This window comes from Cibotium barometz, chromosome 5, assembly GCF_041138505.1.
Source record: "Cibotium barometz isolate CiBa-2024 chromosome 5, ASM4113850v1, whole genome shotgun sequence".
NCBI lineage: Eukaryota > Viridiplantae > Streptophyta > Polypodiopsida > Cyatheales > Cibotiaceae > Cibotium > Cibotium barometz.
In genome coordinates, this window is record NC_141050.1 from 18,727,331 (window position 1) to 18,742,176 (window position 14,846).

General features: G+C 38.6%; 1 protein-coding gene across 2 annotated transcripts; it reads left to right on the plus strand.

Moving 5' to 3' along the window:
• The first annotated feature begins 10,690 nt into the window (after window positions 1-10,690).
• On the plus strand, window positions 10,691-13,438 carry LOC147638161 (putative aldo-keto reductase 2). 2 transcript variants are annotated; one of them, XM_086798090.1, is made up of 5 exons: window positions 10,691-11,041; window positions 11,495-11,692; window positions 11,895-12,067; window positions 12,664-12,766; window positions 12,867-13,438. In XM_086798090.1, the coding sequence occupies exons 1-5, from the start codon at window positions 10,778-10,780 to the stop codon at window positions 13,209-13,211; spliced, it is 1,083 nt and encodes a 360-aa protein (XP_086654216.1). In that variant the 5' UTR covers window positions 10,691-10,777; the 3' UTR covers window positions 13,212-13,438. The 2 variants fall into 2 exon arrangements, with proteins under 2 accessions (XP_086654216.1, XP_086654217.1); XM_086798091.1 differs by lacking the exon at window positions 11,495-11,692 and having other exon boundaries at window positions 10,820-11,041.
• Window positions 13,439-14,846: the final 1,408 nt, after the last annotated feature.

Genomic DNA, 14,846 nt, shown 5'->3' on the forward strand with positions numbered 1-14,846 from the left:
GCGGAGATCCCAAGGGTCAGGTATCCAGTTGACAGGTTGATATGTCGTGACTTTGCTATGCATTACGCATATATGACCTCTTTGGTGAAGCATGTGGAACCTACATGCTATACAGAAGCTATTGGGAAGCATGTATAGGAGAAGGCAATAGATGTTGAGATGGACGCATTGGTTCATAATGAAACATGGGATTTGGTTACCTTACCACACAAGGCAAAAATGTCATTGGTTGCAAATGGGTTTACAAGGTGAAATGTAAATCAAATGGTTCCATCGAGCACCATAAAGTGCGGTTGGTGGCTAAGTGTTATCCACAAACCCAAAGGCTTGGACTATGATGAAACATTTAGTCCAGTCGCGCAAAGATGGGAACAGTGAGAGCAGTCATTGCTATGGCTGCAGACAGCAGCAACAAATGGTTGGGAAATGCATCAAATGGATGTGAAAATTGCATTTCTAAATGGTGATTTACAAGAGGAAGTTTATAGGGCACAGCCAGAAGGATATGTACACCCGAGGTACCCCACTCATGTATGCAGATTAAAGAAAGCATTATATGGTTTGAAGCAAGCACCTCGTGCTAGCGTCAATATGCACATGGAAGATAACATCCCAGTTTGGTACTCATAGTATAGGAGAACTATAGCTAAAGCTTGCTTTAATGTGTCATAGGCTTGTTGGCATTCTTATGTCCACTCAAATATAATGAGAAGCTTGTACAAGGACATGCAATTTTAGAATAAAAAAGTATGAATTGCCTATAGTAGCCTTCATGTCTGATAAACCTTTGAAATCCCTTATAGTTTGTTGGTGTGGGTAATCCCAAGATAATTTATATTTTACTCTCATCTACTGAAATCCCATTTTTGGATACTATATGTCCTAAGATGACTCTCTGTTTAACCTAGAATTTGACCCAAGAAATGGCCCAGAGACCCCATACAATAGTATTTAAGAATCCCTAAGTACCTCGACAGGGATGATTTTTTAGCTCTTTTATTGTTTTTCTGCCATATAACCTCCCATCTCATAAAGGATCAAGGCTATGTTCCTAAAGGCTCCATCATCACTAAGAGCCAAAAGTCCTAAATAGAACGCACATAGCGATGGTTTTCTTCTTGGGCCTTTCTTTTCTTTTCCTTTTTTTTGTTTGTTTTTTGCTTTTTTTAAACTACTTTCACTTTTACAATTCACCTACTAGAAGGCTCTACTCTGCTTCTTTAAGCAACTTCCTTCCTAGATCTTTCCTTAGTATCTTTATCTCTGGAAAACCATTAGCTAGAAAGTTAACAATTTTCTTGGTCCGCTTTGGTATAGCCTCAACTTTAAACAGTGTAGCGCCAAGTGAATCATCATCTATTTCACTTGTGGTGCTTCACCATTAAGTACATAAGATAGATGATCAGCCCCACCATGACATGTTTCTTGCCAGGCTTTACTACCAACTATGAAATCAAATTCGAGAAGAATCAACAGCCACCTAGTGATTCTTACTATCGAGCAAGGCGACAAGGTATAGCAAGGCTTGTTGTGATCAACATAGAAAACAAATTCGAGAAGAATCAACAGCCACCTAGTGATTCTTACTATCGAGCAAGGCGACAAGGTATAGCAAGGCTTGTTGTGATCAACATAGAAAACAAATTTATTAGCTACTAGAAGGCAATGTCATAATTTCTTCATGGTGGCATATACCATTCCTAAACCTTCATGATCTATGGTGGTATAATTCATCTCAGCCTCACATAATTGTTGATTGGCGAAACTTATAGGGTAGTCCAGTTTATGTTCATGTGGCTAGGTTAGGATGCATTCAATTGCAAAGTTAGAAGCATGAATATGCATATGGAAGATAACATCCCAGTCTGGTACTCATAGTATGGAAGAACTATAGCCAAGCTTGCTTTAATGTGTCATAGGCTTGTTGTGGCATTCTTATGTCCACTCGAATATAATGAGAAGCTTGTACAAGGGACATTCAATCTTGGCGTAAAAGAGTATGAATTGCCTATAGTAGCCTACATTTCCCATAAACCTTTGAACTCCCTTATAGTTTATTGGTGGGGGTAATTCCAAGATAATTTTGATTTTACTCTCATCTATGGAAATCCCATTTTTGGATACTATATGTCCTAAGATGACACTGTGTTTAACCTAGAATTTGACCCAAGCAATGGCCTTGTGACCCCATACAAGAGTATCTAAGAATCGCTAAGTACCTCGACATTGAGATGAAGATGTCATATTGAGTAAGCCACATGGATGGTGTGAATGGTGCCATCTCTAATGAGGAGGGCTTACTTAAGGTAAGTGTAGACTTTTTGATATAGTTGAAGGATACCTTGCAGGTTGTATTAGTCGTTAGGCATGTAACAAATTTGGCAGTAGGTGTGCTTCTCTCGGGAAAAACAAGGGTTGTCATGGCTAGCATGGTTGAGTGAAGTAGATCTTCACATTAATGGGGTATTTAGGATTGGGTGGTGCCATGAGCTTGAGGAAGTGATCTTCCTTTGGTAAAGAGTGTAGAATTGATGTGAAGTGTAATCAGGTGTGGTGAGGTTAGACACAACTAATTGGGACACAATGGAGTACAAAAGTGGTACCAAGTGGTGAGGTTAGACACAACCAGTTGGGACTCAATGGAGTACAAAAGTGTTATGTCCAAGAAGAAGGAGATGGCCTAGTCAAAGAAGAAAAGTGTGGCAAGGGTTAGTTTTCACACGGTGTTAATGTGGGCTAAGATGGAAGGCGGGGGTCGAGATGAAAAGATATTGAATTGAAGCAAGTAAAGGGCCAAGGTACAATTGATATGAGGATAAGGGTAGTCTGCACATGGGACTGACTCATGGTTGGCAAGGTGTTGAGGTTGGTCATGCCTTTTGGTCACGCCCTTCTAGGGTATCATCTAAGGGAATGTTCTCTAGCGTATGGATTTTGTTGTGCGCATGGTTGATGAGAGGACTTCTTTATGGTGAAGGATTTCTTAGGCTGCTTCTTAAGTTGCCCCTTTGGGCATGAATTGGTTATAATCCTTGTGAAAATTGGCAAGGGCTTTGATTGCCTCCTCTTCATTTGCTCTACGAGGGTGTCTCCTTCATAAATTGGTCACACACACTCACAACACTCCATGGATAGCTTAGGATTCTTCAGCTTTAGTTTTCTTGTTGACCTCATCTAGGAGTTGGTCCCTTTGGGCTTCATGTGTCTCAAATAGCGAGTCATCTAAAACTACAACAAGGCGAGAGGTGTAGTTTTGATAAATTCTTTTAAATTGCCAAAAAATGGTTAAAAAACTTCCCATTTAGACATTTGTAGAATTTTAAAGACTAAATTTCCTCACGCAATCTCAAATATGTCAAATAATCACATCACCTTAAACATAATCATAGAGCATGACTTAATTATTGTTATTTTTAACAGATGTTTAAATTACCAATAAACTTATTTGAGTACAAAACTTGAAAACTCCTTAAATATCCACCTCATATTTCTAAAAAATAGACGACTAACAATAGGAAAAATAATAGTCCATTTCATACAAAAATAACATTTCAAGATATGGTGAAAATTCTCGACTCATAGATCTCCTATGACATATCACCGATTTTTTGTTTGAAAATCTTATCTGCTCGACCTGACAACCCCCCTCCCAAACCATCACCACCCCCTCCAAGTCGCAATATTTTACAAAAATGAGGTGTTTTTTGGATCTTTCCAAGAGGTACTTTTGGTGACTCATTTTTGGGTGGTAATACAATAAAAAAGGGCACTTTTGAAGAGCCACAACCCGGCAGAGGCATGAAAGTGGACACGCATTGATGGGTCGGGCAAGGCATGTAAATGCACCCAAACAAACAAAGATTTCATGGGGATAACTACCAATCGGTATTGTAGAATACAAAAGGAGAAAGCACGTGAGTGTATTCTAGAATACAAAGGAACCACAAGGTTGATTCCAAAACATGACTAAATGGTATAATTTTTTAAAATTTACAAAAACAAGAATATTATTCTACTAAAGCTTTTTGTTTTAAGCACAGAGGTGTATTCTAGAATACAACGATGCTATTCAACATGCTAAGAAGTCTCTTACTAGGATTTACAATACCAACAAATTACCTCCAGAATACCAACTAGTATAAAAAGTTATTCTTATTTTTTAAGGAATAAGAGTACGAAGGATAAAAACTTACTAAAAAACCTTTCAAATTTGATGTGTTGTTTGTGTTCATGAAGTGCTCTTAAGAAAAACAAACTATGTGTGGGTCTTAGACATTAAACAACATTGCTATGATCTATATAAACATTTTTGTGTGACTCAAAGCTTGAACTTTAATTTTGTAATTGAACCATATTCACTCAAAAGGTTAGATTCTAAAATCCACCTTAACATCTTACATTTGTGTGTGTGTGTGTGTGTATAATTTAAAACACTTAAATATCAGAAAAAAGGTGTATGTGGGCCACTAAAAGCTACTCACAAAAGCTCAAAACTGTAAAAAGGGATCTTAAGTGCTCTTCTGCTCTCTATTCCACTTAAAAGTGAGGAGAAAACACCCTCTCCACCCCCTTATGAAGGGAAAAATCAATTTACTTTAATATTCTTTAATATCCTTTCACTTAACTATAATATTATCACTTTTTTAAATGTTTTTACGTTCACCTAACTTATATCTAACTCAATTTTAAGCATGTCTTTGTTTTTTTACATTTCTCACCTTTATTGTAAAGCTTTTGTAGAGAAATGAAGAGTTTAAGCTTCTCGATCTCTAGCCTTTCAACACATTTTAGCCTCCATCTTCTTTACTGTCTCAAATAAATGTTTCTTTCAAAGTGAAGACAATGTGACAAGTTCTTTTTTAGAGAAAAAAGCTTGGAGTTTTCAAATGAACATGATTTTGAATCCCAAGCGGTAGAAATATCACAAATTTAACAAAATAAGAGGTTCATGTCAATAATAGCAATTAAACTAATATGTCAAAGTTACTGCTATGCCAAAAATTGTTTGAGAAAGTTGGGGTTTCTCAAAATCATGCAAGAATGAGAAAGATTTTGTGGATTGAAAAGAGAGATCCTCTGTCAGAATATGTCAAAGTTACTGCTATGCCAAAAATTGTTTGAGAAAGTTGGGGTTTGTTAAAATCATGCAAGAATGAGAAGGATTCTGTGGAATGAAAATAGAGATCCTCTATTAGAAATCGTAATTTGAAACGATACAAAAAGAGAACTGCAGAGTTAACTATCTTTGATGAACTACAGAGATAACTATCTTTGATATCTTGTTTGGCAGAGATTAACAAGATAGTACATATTACATATGTGTATTTTCTAACAAGCTCATTGGAGTGATCGTAAGGCTTTTTTTATAAAACAAGAAAAACTCATTGAAGAGCAAAAAAAGGATTTATTTCAAAGGACAAAAATCATAGGAGTGATGGTAAGTCTTTTTAATAGAACAAGAAAAACTCATTAAATAGCCAAAAATGAAATATTTTGGTGACAAAATCACTATAGTGTGTATGAGGGGAATAGAGATGTACATGAAATATAAATTTATTAGTATAGGAAAATAGGTTTTGATGCATTAACACGATGTAGGATCTGGAGATGGTTGGAGGGAGAAAGGGAAAGAAATCATGTAGGAATCAATGTTAAAACCTCTAAGATGTTGAAATCCTTGTTCATGGGTTTACTTTGAAAACATATGGTAGTCTATATCAAGAAACTGAGAAAATCTCAATTAAAAAAATAAATGATTTATCTTAAGGAATATGAGTTGCCAAAATGTTCACTTTTGTCACTTTTTATAATAATACGTAAGGTTTTTTGTTATTAAAAAATTGCTAGCTTTGGCATGGAGTGTACCTTTTTTGTGATATAGATTGTTTTAAAAAATTATAAATTAGTAGTATTTGATGCTTTTTTGGGCCTATTTTGCCAGTTGGTAAAACTTGAGGTGGGGTGTAGTTTTGATGATTTTGTGGTAGTTTGAAATGACTTATTGTTCTCAAGCAGCTACTACTGCTATCACAATCTTGGTTATTTCTAGTGCCTGGTATTATAGTCGAAGGGCATCCATGCCATGCTTGTGAGTGTTAGCTACTAACTCCTCACAGGAGGTGGTCTTCATAGCAATGAGCTTGTTCTGAAGCAGCTTCACTCAACTTCTAGTTTGGCATTCTTCAACCTAAAGTAGTTTTTAGGAGTAGTTAGTATTCCAGTGCTCTTCTTAGATAGACTCTCATATTGTTAGCTAAAGATGTGCCACTTAGAAGTGTCAACCACATGGCTATGATAAGCTCAACACTTTGAGTGTTGATTTCTCAGTCTCTAACTGTTTTAGTGTGAGTGAGAAAAGTAAGCACATTAGATGTATGCACCAATTTGAGGTGGTTGGGAGGTGTAGGGCTCTTCTAAAGAGATCTTAGTGAGGGATCTGGTGATGCAATACATTTGGCATCTCAACTACCTTGAATTGTCTAGGTTATGGTAGGCCTCAATGAAGTGCAAGGTGAGAGAGATCTGGCCGCACCACCATGATGATTAGTTCTAGAAGTCTGTGAGATCGACCTTGTCAAGGTAATGGGCTACTTCGGCGGGTAGTTGGAAGATTGCCTAACATTCTGTCAATGGATAGGCAGACCTTAACGTGATTCCAAGGGGAGTTTTGACCTAAGTGTGAATGAGGGTTCCTTGAACTTGTCACAACCATTTTAGACATAGATCAGGAAGGTCTAGAGGATGTTTTCTAGGTTTCGTACATAGTGATGGACATGGATCCCTCAGCCATGATACCTGCTTGGATATTCCTAATGTGCATGGATTATGTCCTTAGTTTTACTGTGTGCATGCTCGTTTTGTGTGCAGTGCAATATGGGGAAGAACATCACCGCAACAAAAGATAGGTTTCGTAGACTGTGTGCATGCTCGTTTTGTGTGTAGTGCAATATGGGGAAGAACATCACCACAGCAAAAGATAGTGACGAACTTGTCACACCAATTTTAGACATAGATCAGGAAGGTCTAGAGGACGTTTTCTAGGTTTCGTACATAGTGATAGACATAGATCAGGAAGGTCTAGAGAGGACGTTTTCTAGGTTTCGTACATAGTGATGGACATGGATCCCTCAGCCATGATACCTACTTGGATATTCCTTATGTGCATGGATTAAGTCCTTAGTTTTACTATGTGCATGCTCATTTTGTGTGCAATGCAATATGGGGAAGAACATCACCGCAGCAAAAGATAGGACTCAATGAATGGATGGGGGCTACATGAGAAGAAATGTGGGTGCAAGGTTAGTGCAGGCCATGCTGTGTATGCAAGATTAGAATGGTGGTTTCATCACAATAGATTCTTTATTGACATATTGCTATCTTAGTAAGAAAAACCAATAAATTAAGATACTAAGAAAGTTATAGGAAAACCTTCTAATCTATACATTGAAGTAATTTAATAAACCAAGCACTTTAGTCTACTTGAATCTCTTCATACAAATCACATCCTTGTCATTCTTAAATAGTGTTCTTCAGGGTCATCTAACTACCTCTAAATAATTTTATTGACATGTATTTAAGTTGTCATTTGCATGCATCTCTTTTGGATCATGATAACATACTAAATGAAACTCATAAAATTATCTCAAGCACAATTGACTCCTCCATTCTTAAATAGTGTTCTTCAAGGTCACCTAATTACACTCTAAAGAATTTATTGACATGTATTTAAGATGCCATATGCACGCATCTCTTTTGGATCAAGACAACATACTAAATAAAACTCATAAAATTATCTCAAGCACAATTGACTTCTCCATGATAGGCATTTCCATGCCTATCATGGATGCCATATGCACGCATCTCTTTTGGATCAAGACAACATCTCTTTTGGATCAAGACAACATACTAAATAAAACTCATAAAATTATCTCAAGCACAATTGACTTCTCCATGATAGGCATTGGATCAAGACAACATACTAAATAAAACTCATAAAATTATCTCAAGCACAATTGACTTCTCCATGATAGGCATTTCCATGCCAAATTCAAAATCAAATTATAAACTCACTTATCAATTCCAAAGGGGGATAGTGTGACCATGATTTTTTTTCTCCATGATAATGATTTCTTGAACATCTAGATAAAGCATGGGCAAGGAATTTTTGAGTAATTTTTTTTCCTGATAGAACGATAATTTATTGTAAATAGTACCTATTTAGAATCCTCAAAGCATCAAACTCTATTGAACATAGTGTAACCATGAAGTATAATTATTTTCCCCATGCCAATATTTTTCTCATAATTTTAGGACAGTGTAGATTGTGCAAGGATGAGGAAATTATCAAAATATTTTTTTTGCACAAGAAATAATTATTTGTTCCTTTGTGAAAGAAATAATTATTTGTTCTGTTGAAAAAGGTTTTTTTAAATCTTCAAAAGGACACTTTATGTCCGGTTACAATACCAAAATAGTGCTCACTATTCATGACCTCTCTGTGAGCTGAGCCATCCTCTCTATGAGCTGAGTGACAAGTACATGTGAAGAGCAATAGTAGCAGCACAAGTAACACAAGTTATTTTTAAGCTCTCTACATCCCTTTCCTCGAGTTCTCAAGCAAAGAGCTTTCTTGCTACCAATGATACTGGTCCTTATAGAAGTTTGGTGCATCTATGTGAAGCAACTCGATTGATGCCTCTCCTATTGGAAACAACAGTTAGAGGTATTCTCCTTAAACTAGTAGTCTAGTAGTCTCATTAAACTAGCAGTCTAGCAACAAAGGTGATTTTGATCAACCAACTTTAGACTAGGTGAATGACAAGCACTTCCTTCTCCCGTGCATAGCCATCACAAATAGTAGACCACTACTCTTGCAACAACATCTTCCCTTTGGCTCTTGCAAGAACATCTTCCAATTGAGTGCAGTAAAGCAAAAGCATCGAGCAACAATCTTCACGCTTGCTCGTTCCCAGCAAGTCACAGAGATGTTTAGGTGGTGCATTGGTTATGATAGAAGAAGATAAAGTTGTGTTTCTTATCTAAAATTTTAAACCTTAAAAAACATAAAAACGAACCTTATCAAGCTCACCTCTTTACAAGAGGCTCACATGTTGGAATTGAAAACTCTACCCATTTGCACACATGATTCTCTACCATGGCATGTATGCCCCAACAAATGATTGTACATGTAGATGCTCACACACTTCTTACACCTATAGGTAGCATGGATATGGTGTGAGAAGAAAAGGGATTTTTCAATAAGAGCTTTAATAAACTATACTTCATAGTAATAGATTCTTCATCGACATATTATTATCTTAACAAAGAAAAAGCAACGAATTAAGATACTAAGAAAGGTATAGAAAAACCTCTTAATCCCTACATTGATGTAATTCAATAAACCAAGCACTTTAATTAGCAAAGAAAGGTATAGGAAAACCTTTTAATCCCTACATTGAAGCAATTTAATAAACCAAGCACTTTAATCTACTTCAATCTCTTCATAAAAATTGCATCCTAGTCATTCCTAAATAGTGTCCTTTAGTGTCACCTAGCTGCATTTGAATTCTCCATGTAAATTGCTTCGTCACCAAATAATAATGCCATATCCTTTTTGTTTCAAGTGAATTATTATTTTGGATACACTTAGGGTTTCGTCTCTCTCCCCTTCAACAATGCAAACTTATCATGCAGAACACTTCCTTTCAATATAATCATGCAAAGCGCTTCCTTTCAGAGTTCATAATTAGCACCATCTAGCTTGTGACATGATTCTAAACTAATCATACCAAGATTAGTCATGCTAGGAATATATCATCCACCATAAGCTTCTACACTAGGTATTGTGTGGCTCTCCTTAGTAGGCTCTTCTACGTTGAGGATACGTTTTGGTGGCAAACTAGGTTTTACTTGCCACCACATGCCCCCTACCCTTGCCTCCCCTTTCCTTGTATAGGACATAGTGAACTAGATTTTGGTGGGAAACTAGGTTTTACTTGCCACCACATGCCCCCTACCCTTGCCTTCCCCTTCCTTGTATAGGTGGTGATTTTCTCCCATCACGACTTTCCCCTTTCGATATTTGGACTCAGTGAGGACCGTGGGACATGGGTGAGTGGCACTAGCATGATAACTTAGACCCTTGGAGCAATCAAACTAGACTTTCTTTACTTATTTAGGGAAGATAATAAAGCTTTGTGAGGTGGGGGATGCACTCACTATTATTTCACACTATGTGGCCCATGGCATTTCTTCTCATGTACTTTTGGACATGTGGAAGAGTTTTATTATGCCCTTCTTTTGAAGAATGATCCTGCCTTTGAAGAGTTCAAATTCTAGGCTTGATTGCAATTTCTTGTTTTTTTAATGAAAAGAAAAAGCTAAAATGTGTTTAGCCTACACATGTTGCATTGTAGGAGAGGGTACGGAAGGAAATGCCGTATAGGCTTTGTACCTCTCTCGCCACTACACCTTCCATTTCAAAAGGATTTTGCAACTGAGAAGATTAGAAAGTAAAATCAAAGGTTGAAAATTGTTCCATTACTAGCTCCATTTAAAGGGGGGGGGGAAAACTATGTGCAGGTCATAAGTTGTTTTGGATGGGGTTTGGTGAAATATAACAAGTTGTTTTTTTTAAATTTTAGTGTAATTTTCTACGGGCATTTTAAAAATTTTGCTCAAAAAATATCATTGACTCTTCCAAAGTGCAGACGAGGAGGAGTCGTGGCGAAGTGAAACACACATACGCGTGTCTATATAATATATAGATGCAGCATGTATGTTATGTTACATAACTTCATCGCCTCTCTCTCATCTCAGCTTACGAGGTCTGGCCATGGCGTGCAATGTACCCTTAGGTTCTCAGGGCTTCGAAGTGTCTGTGCAAGGGCTGGGATGCATGGGCATGTCGGCAGTCTACGGCCCTCCGAAGCCCGAGCAGGACATGATTGCCCTCATCCACCATGCTGTCGACTCCGGCATCACCTTCCTCGACACCTCTGATATCTATGGCCCCTTCCTTAATGAGATCCTGCTCGGCAAGGTTAGCTTTTTTCTCAGCTTTCTCTTACACCAGCTGTATTAGGGTTTCTACCCGCAAGTCATTTAGGGTTTCGATATTCGGCAATGAAGCTGAATGAAGGATGTCAGAGTTTCAAAGTGAAGCAGAGTGGAAATGAAGCTGATTAAAGGATGTTAGGCTTCCTAAATGAAGCTTATAGTAGGATATTAGGGTTTCAAGAAGAAACTGGTGAAAGGAATATAAGATTTCAGAGCTCAGGAGGTTAGGGTTTAGGTTTGGAACGCAGGAGGGTAGGGTTTCAATGGTTGCACAGGGATATGGGTTCGGATGCAAAGGAAACGAGGGTTTCAAACAAAGCTGGTTTGAGAATATTAGGGTTTACAAAACGCTGTTTCAAGTCATGGTATTTTACTTGTTTAGTCATTATAGACTTGAGCTTCATAATCCCTATATTAATGTGCTGCATCTATTCAGGCCTTAAAAGGAATACGTCATAAGGTCCAGCTTGCAACAAAGTTTGGGATCCACGTCGAAAATGGGCAGCGCTCATATCGCGGAGACCCTGGCTATGTGCGGGCTGCCTGTGAAGCAAGCTTGAAAAGGCTTGATGTGGATTGCATTGATCTTTATTATCAGCATCGTGTGGATACGAGAGTTCCTATTGAAGTCACTGTAAGCACTCATTCTAAAGATAAAAATGTTTTTTGCATGTGTGTTCCTGATGGCATCCGACATGTATGTACGTATATGTAGATATAATGGCAATCTTTAAATTCTTTCTAGGGAGCAGGTTAGCTGACCGTTGGATTGCTCTTGCAAATAGCCGTAGGAGGATTTTCTACTATTTCATTCTTATAGACTGCCATTGAATCAGGTTGGAGAAATGAAAAAGTTAGTAGAGGAAGGGAAGGTGAAGTATCTTGGTCTCTCTGAGGCTTCTGCATCCACCATAAGACGAGCTCATGCTGTTCACCCCATCACAGCTGTCCAAATCGAATGGTCATTATGGTCTCGAGATGTAGAAAAAGACATTGTACCCACTTGCAGGTGATCATTTGCTGCCCCCCCCCTTTTTTTTTCCTACTCTTACGAGGTCTTATCCCATTCCTAATCGAACATGGGAATTTCACCCAGCTACCCACACACTATACTACTCACCACACACACCCCAATACCACCCTTTGGCCACTTTGTAGGCAGTGGACAAGCCACGGGACAAACCCCACAAGTTAGCCGCTCGGCCGACACCCTGCATAGCTTTTATAGAATTGGGTGTCGTAAGTTGTCCCGATCTTTCATGTCCATGGCAACCATTGTCCTTGATTTAGAGCATGAGCTTGAAAGGCCGCTGGATCATCGAAGTGGAGGATGGAAGCAAGTGCCGAGATGATCGAAGGAAGATGGCCTAAAGTGGAGCGTGGGTAGATGGCAGCCTTTGTGCCCACTTACACGTGAACACACCCTTAGTATGAGGTGTCCCCAAGAGGATTTGAACTTAGGACCTTCCTTAGAAAGTCCAAAGCCTTATCCACTAGGCTACCGCCTTGGGGACATTTGCTGCCTTTCTCACTTGTATGGTGCCAATTGACGTCTCCTAATTTAAATCGCCAATGACTGTAAGAGCTTCTGTTGTTGTATTGTAGGGAGTTGGGGATCGGTATTGTTGTTTACAGCCCACTGGGCCGTGGCTTCTTCTCTGCTGGAGCAAAAATTTTAGAAGGTCTTGCGGACACGGATTTCCGAAAGGTATCATCGTCTTAACAACTCAGCTCGGTCTTGCACAAACTTAGTGATCCTTTTTGCCTGTATTTTACAAGGTCGCTGTTTTTCTGCTTTTTGTCCGCAGACTGCCCAACCCAGATTCAAGGGGGATAATTTGGAGAAGAACCAAAAGCTATTCAATGGATTGCATGGACTTGCCTCAAAAAAAGGGTGCACCCCAGGTCAGCTCGCCCTTGCTTGGGTGCATCATCAAGGGAATGATGTTGTACCTATTCCCGGCACTACCAAGGTGAAAAACTTTGAGGAGAATGTGGGTGCACTTCAAGTTAAGCTCAGCAAACAGGAGATTGAAGAGATTGAGGCTCTCTTTCATGGTGATGTAGTTGCTGGAGAGCGATACCCAGATATGAATGCATGGACCTTCTTCAATTCTGAGACGCCTCCCCTTTCTTCTTGGCAACCTTCTTAAAAGTAAAGTCGTATTGGGTATGCCGATGTTTTTGATGAGTTTCCTAATCGCAATCTCTTTGAGTAATAACCTCTAGTTATCTCAATGCCAAGTTTGAGCTGTTGACTAAAATGTTGAGATGATTTTGATGAGATATCATGATGATTTCAATCATATCCCGATGTATATCACACAGGTGTGTGCACTTCTGAAGTTAAGTAATACGGCTTTCTAATGTCTTTGATCAAGAGCCTTGATGTTGCCCCCATGGTTACTAGCACAACTTTTGGTGTGCCCTAGACTCTTGTATTGGCAGGACGATGTACAATTTTCAGGCTGCACAAGGACTGGACCCTTGCGGAGCATCTTCCACACTCCACCTGGCTTCTCAGAGCAGTGGAGATGACAAGAAAGTTTTGGACTTTGATCAAGATGCCTCTGATTTTGAGTTTCTGTTGTCAGAAGAGGCTGGCAAATTACGCCCACTTGCACGCCTGGATGACTGGTTTCAGACATTAGCCACTCTGTCTGAACTCTGTTGAGCAAGTGGAGGGTTATATAGCTTCACTGAGTGGGACACGAGAAGAATTACCAATAAAGCTGGGTGATTGATGCTATCCTTTGTTAAAAAGTACGTTTGGACCTCAAAGCTGGGTGATTGATGCTATCCTTTGTTAAAAAGTACGTTTGGACCTCAAAGCTAACTGGTCATTTTTCAAAAGAAAGTATGATGGGGGCTGCTTTCATGCCTTTGCAACTGAAGTAAGCCTTGAAAAAGCAGTTGTACATCTAGTGACAAGCATTGTGAATGTGATTGTAGTTCATTCTACATGATTCATGCCCTTAAGGTGTCTACATAACTCGTGGTACTCGTGAACTCTAATTGTAAACGTTTTCTTAACTTTCGGTATTATTATTGTAGAAATGGGTGATATTAATGAATCTGTGCTATTTGAACAAGAACTAATCCCAAGGTGAGTTGAGGAATAGAAAAGTTGAATCTTAAGTGGCTCTAACAAAACACTCATGTCATTTGCAGTAGGGTTAATCTTTCTGTTTACTATAGGACTTACTGGTATAGTCTCGGCTAATTCTGGCTCTCCCCCCCCCCCCCCCCCCCCCCCCCTTTTTTCAATATTTCAACTTATCTTTATATTCACATGTGGGATAATACTCCTCTCAAAGCAACCATTTTCCCCTTTCAAATAATACTCCTCTCAAAGCAACCATTTTCCCCTTCGGATAGAGGTGACTTTTCCCTTCTTTAGATAGTGATTTCTACTCAAGCCCAACAAGTTTCTACCAAAAGCTTTGCTTCCCATGTCAGGTTACGTTGGAAAACAATATTCTACCTTTGCTATCATGACTACGTATGTGTAAAGCTCTACTTTACAAGGCCTCCTTTATAAAGAGAAGTCACTTAGTATATGAGGAGCATTGATGCTTGGCAAATTTTAGTTCACATCGGGGATGGGCTATACGTGGGTAGTGCCAAAGCACTTTTAATTCTATTTAAAATTTTGGAAAGCACTTTTGTAGAGCCCAAAAGTCATTTTGTTTGTGCCAAAGCACTTTCTTTAAATCTTTAGGACATTGGAAAGCACTTTTATAGTTCCCAAAGCACTTTTTATTATCTTTAGGATATTAGAAAGCACT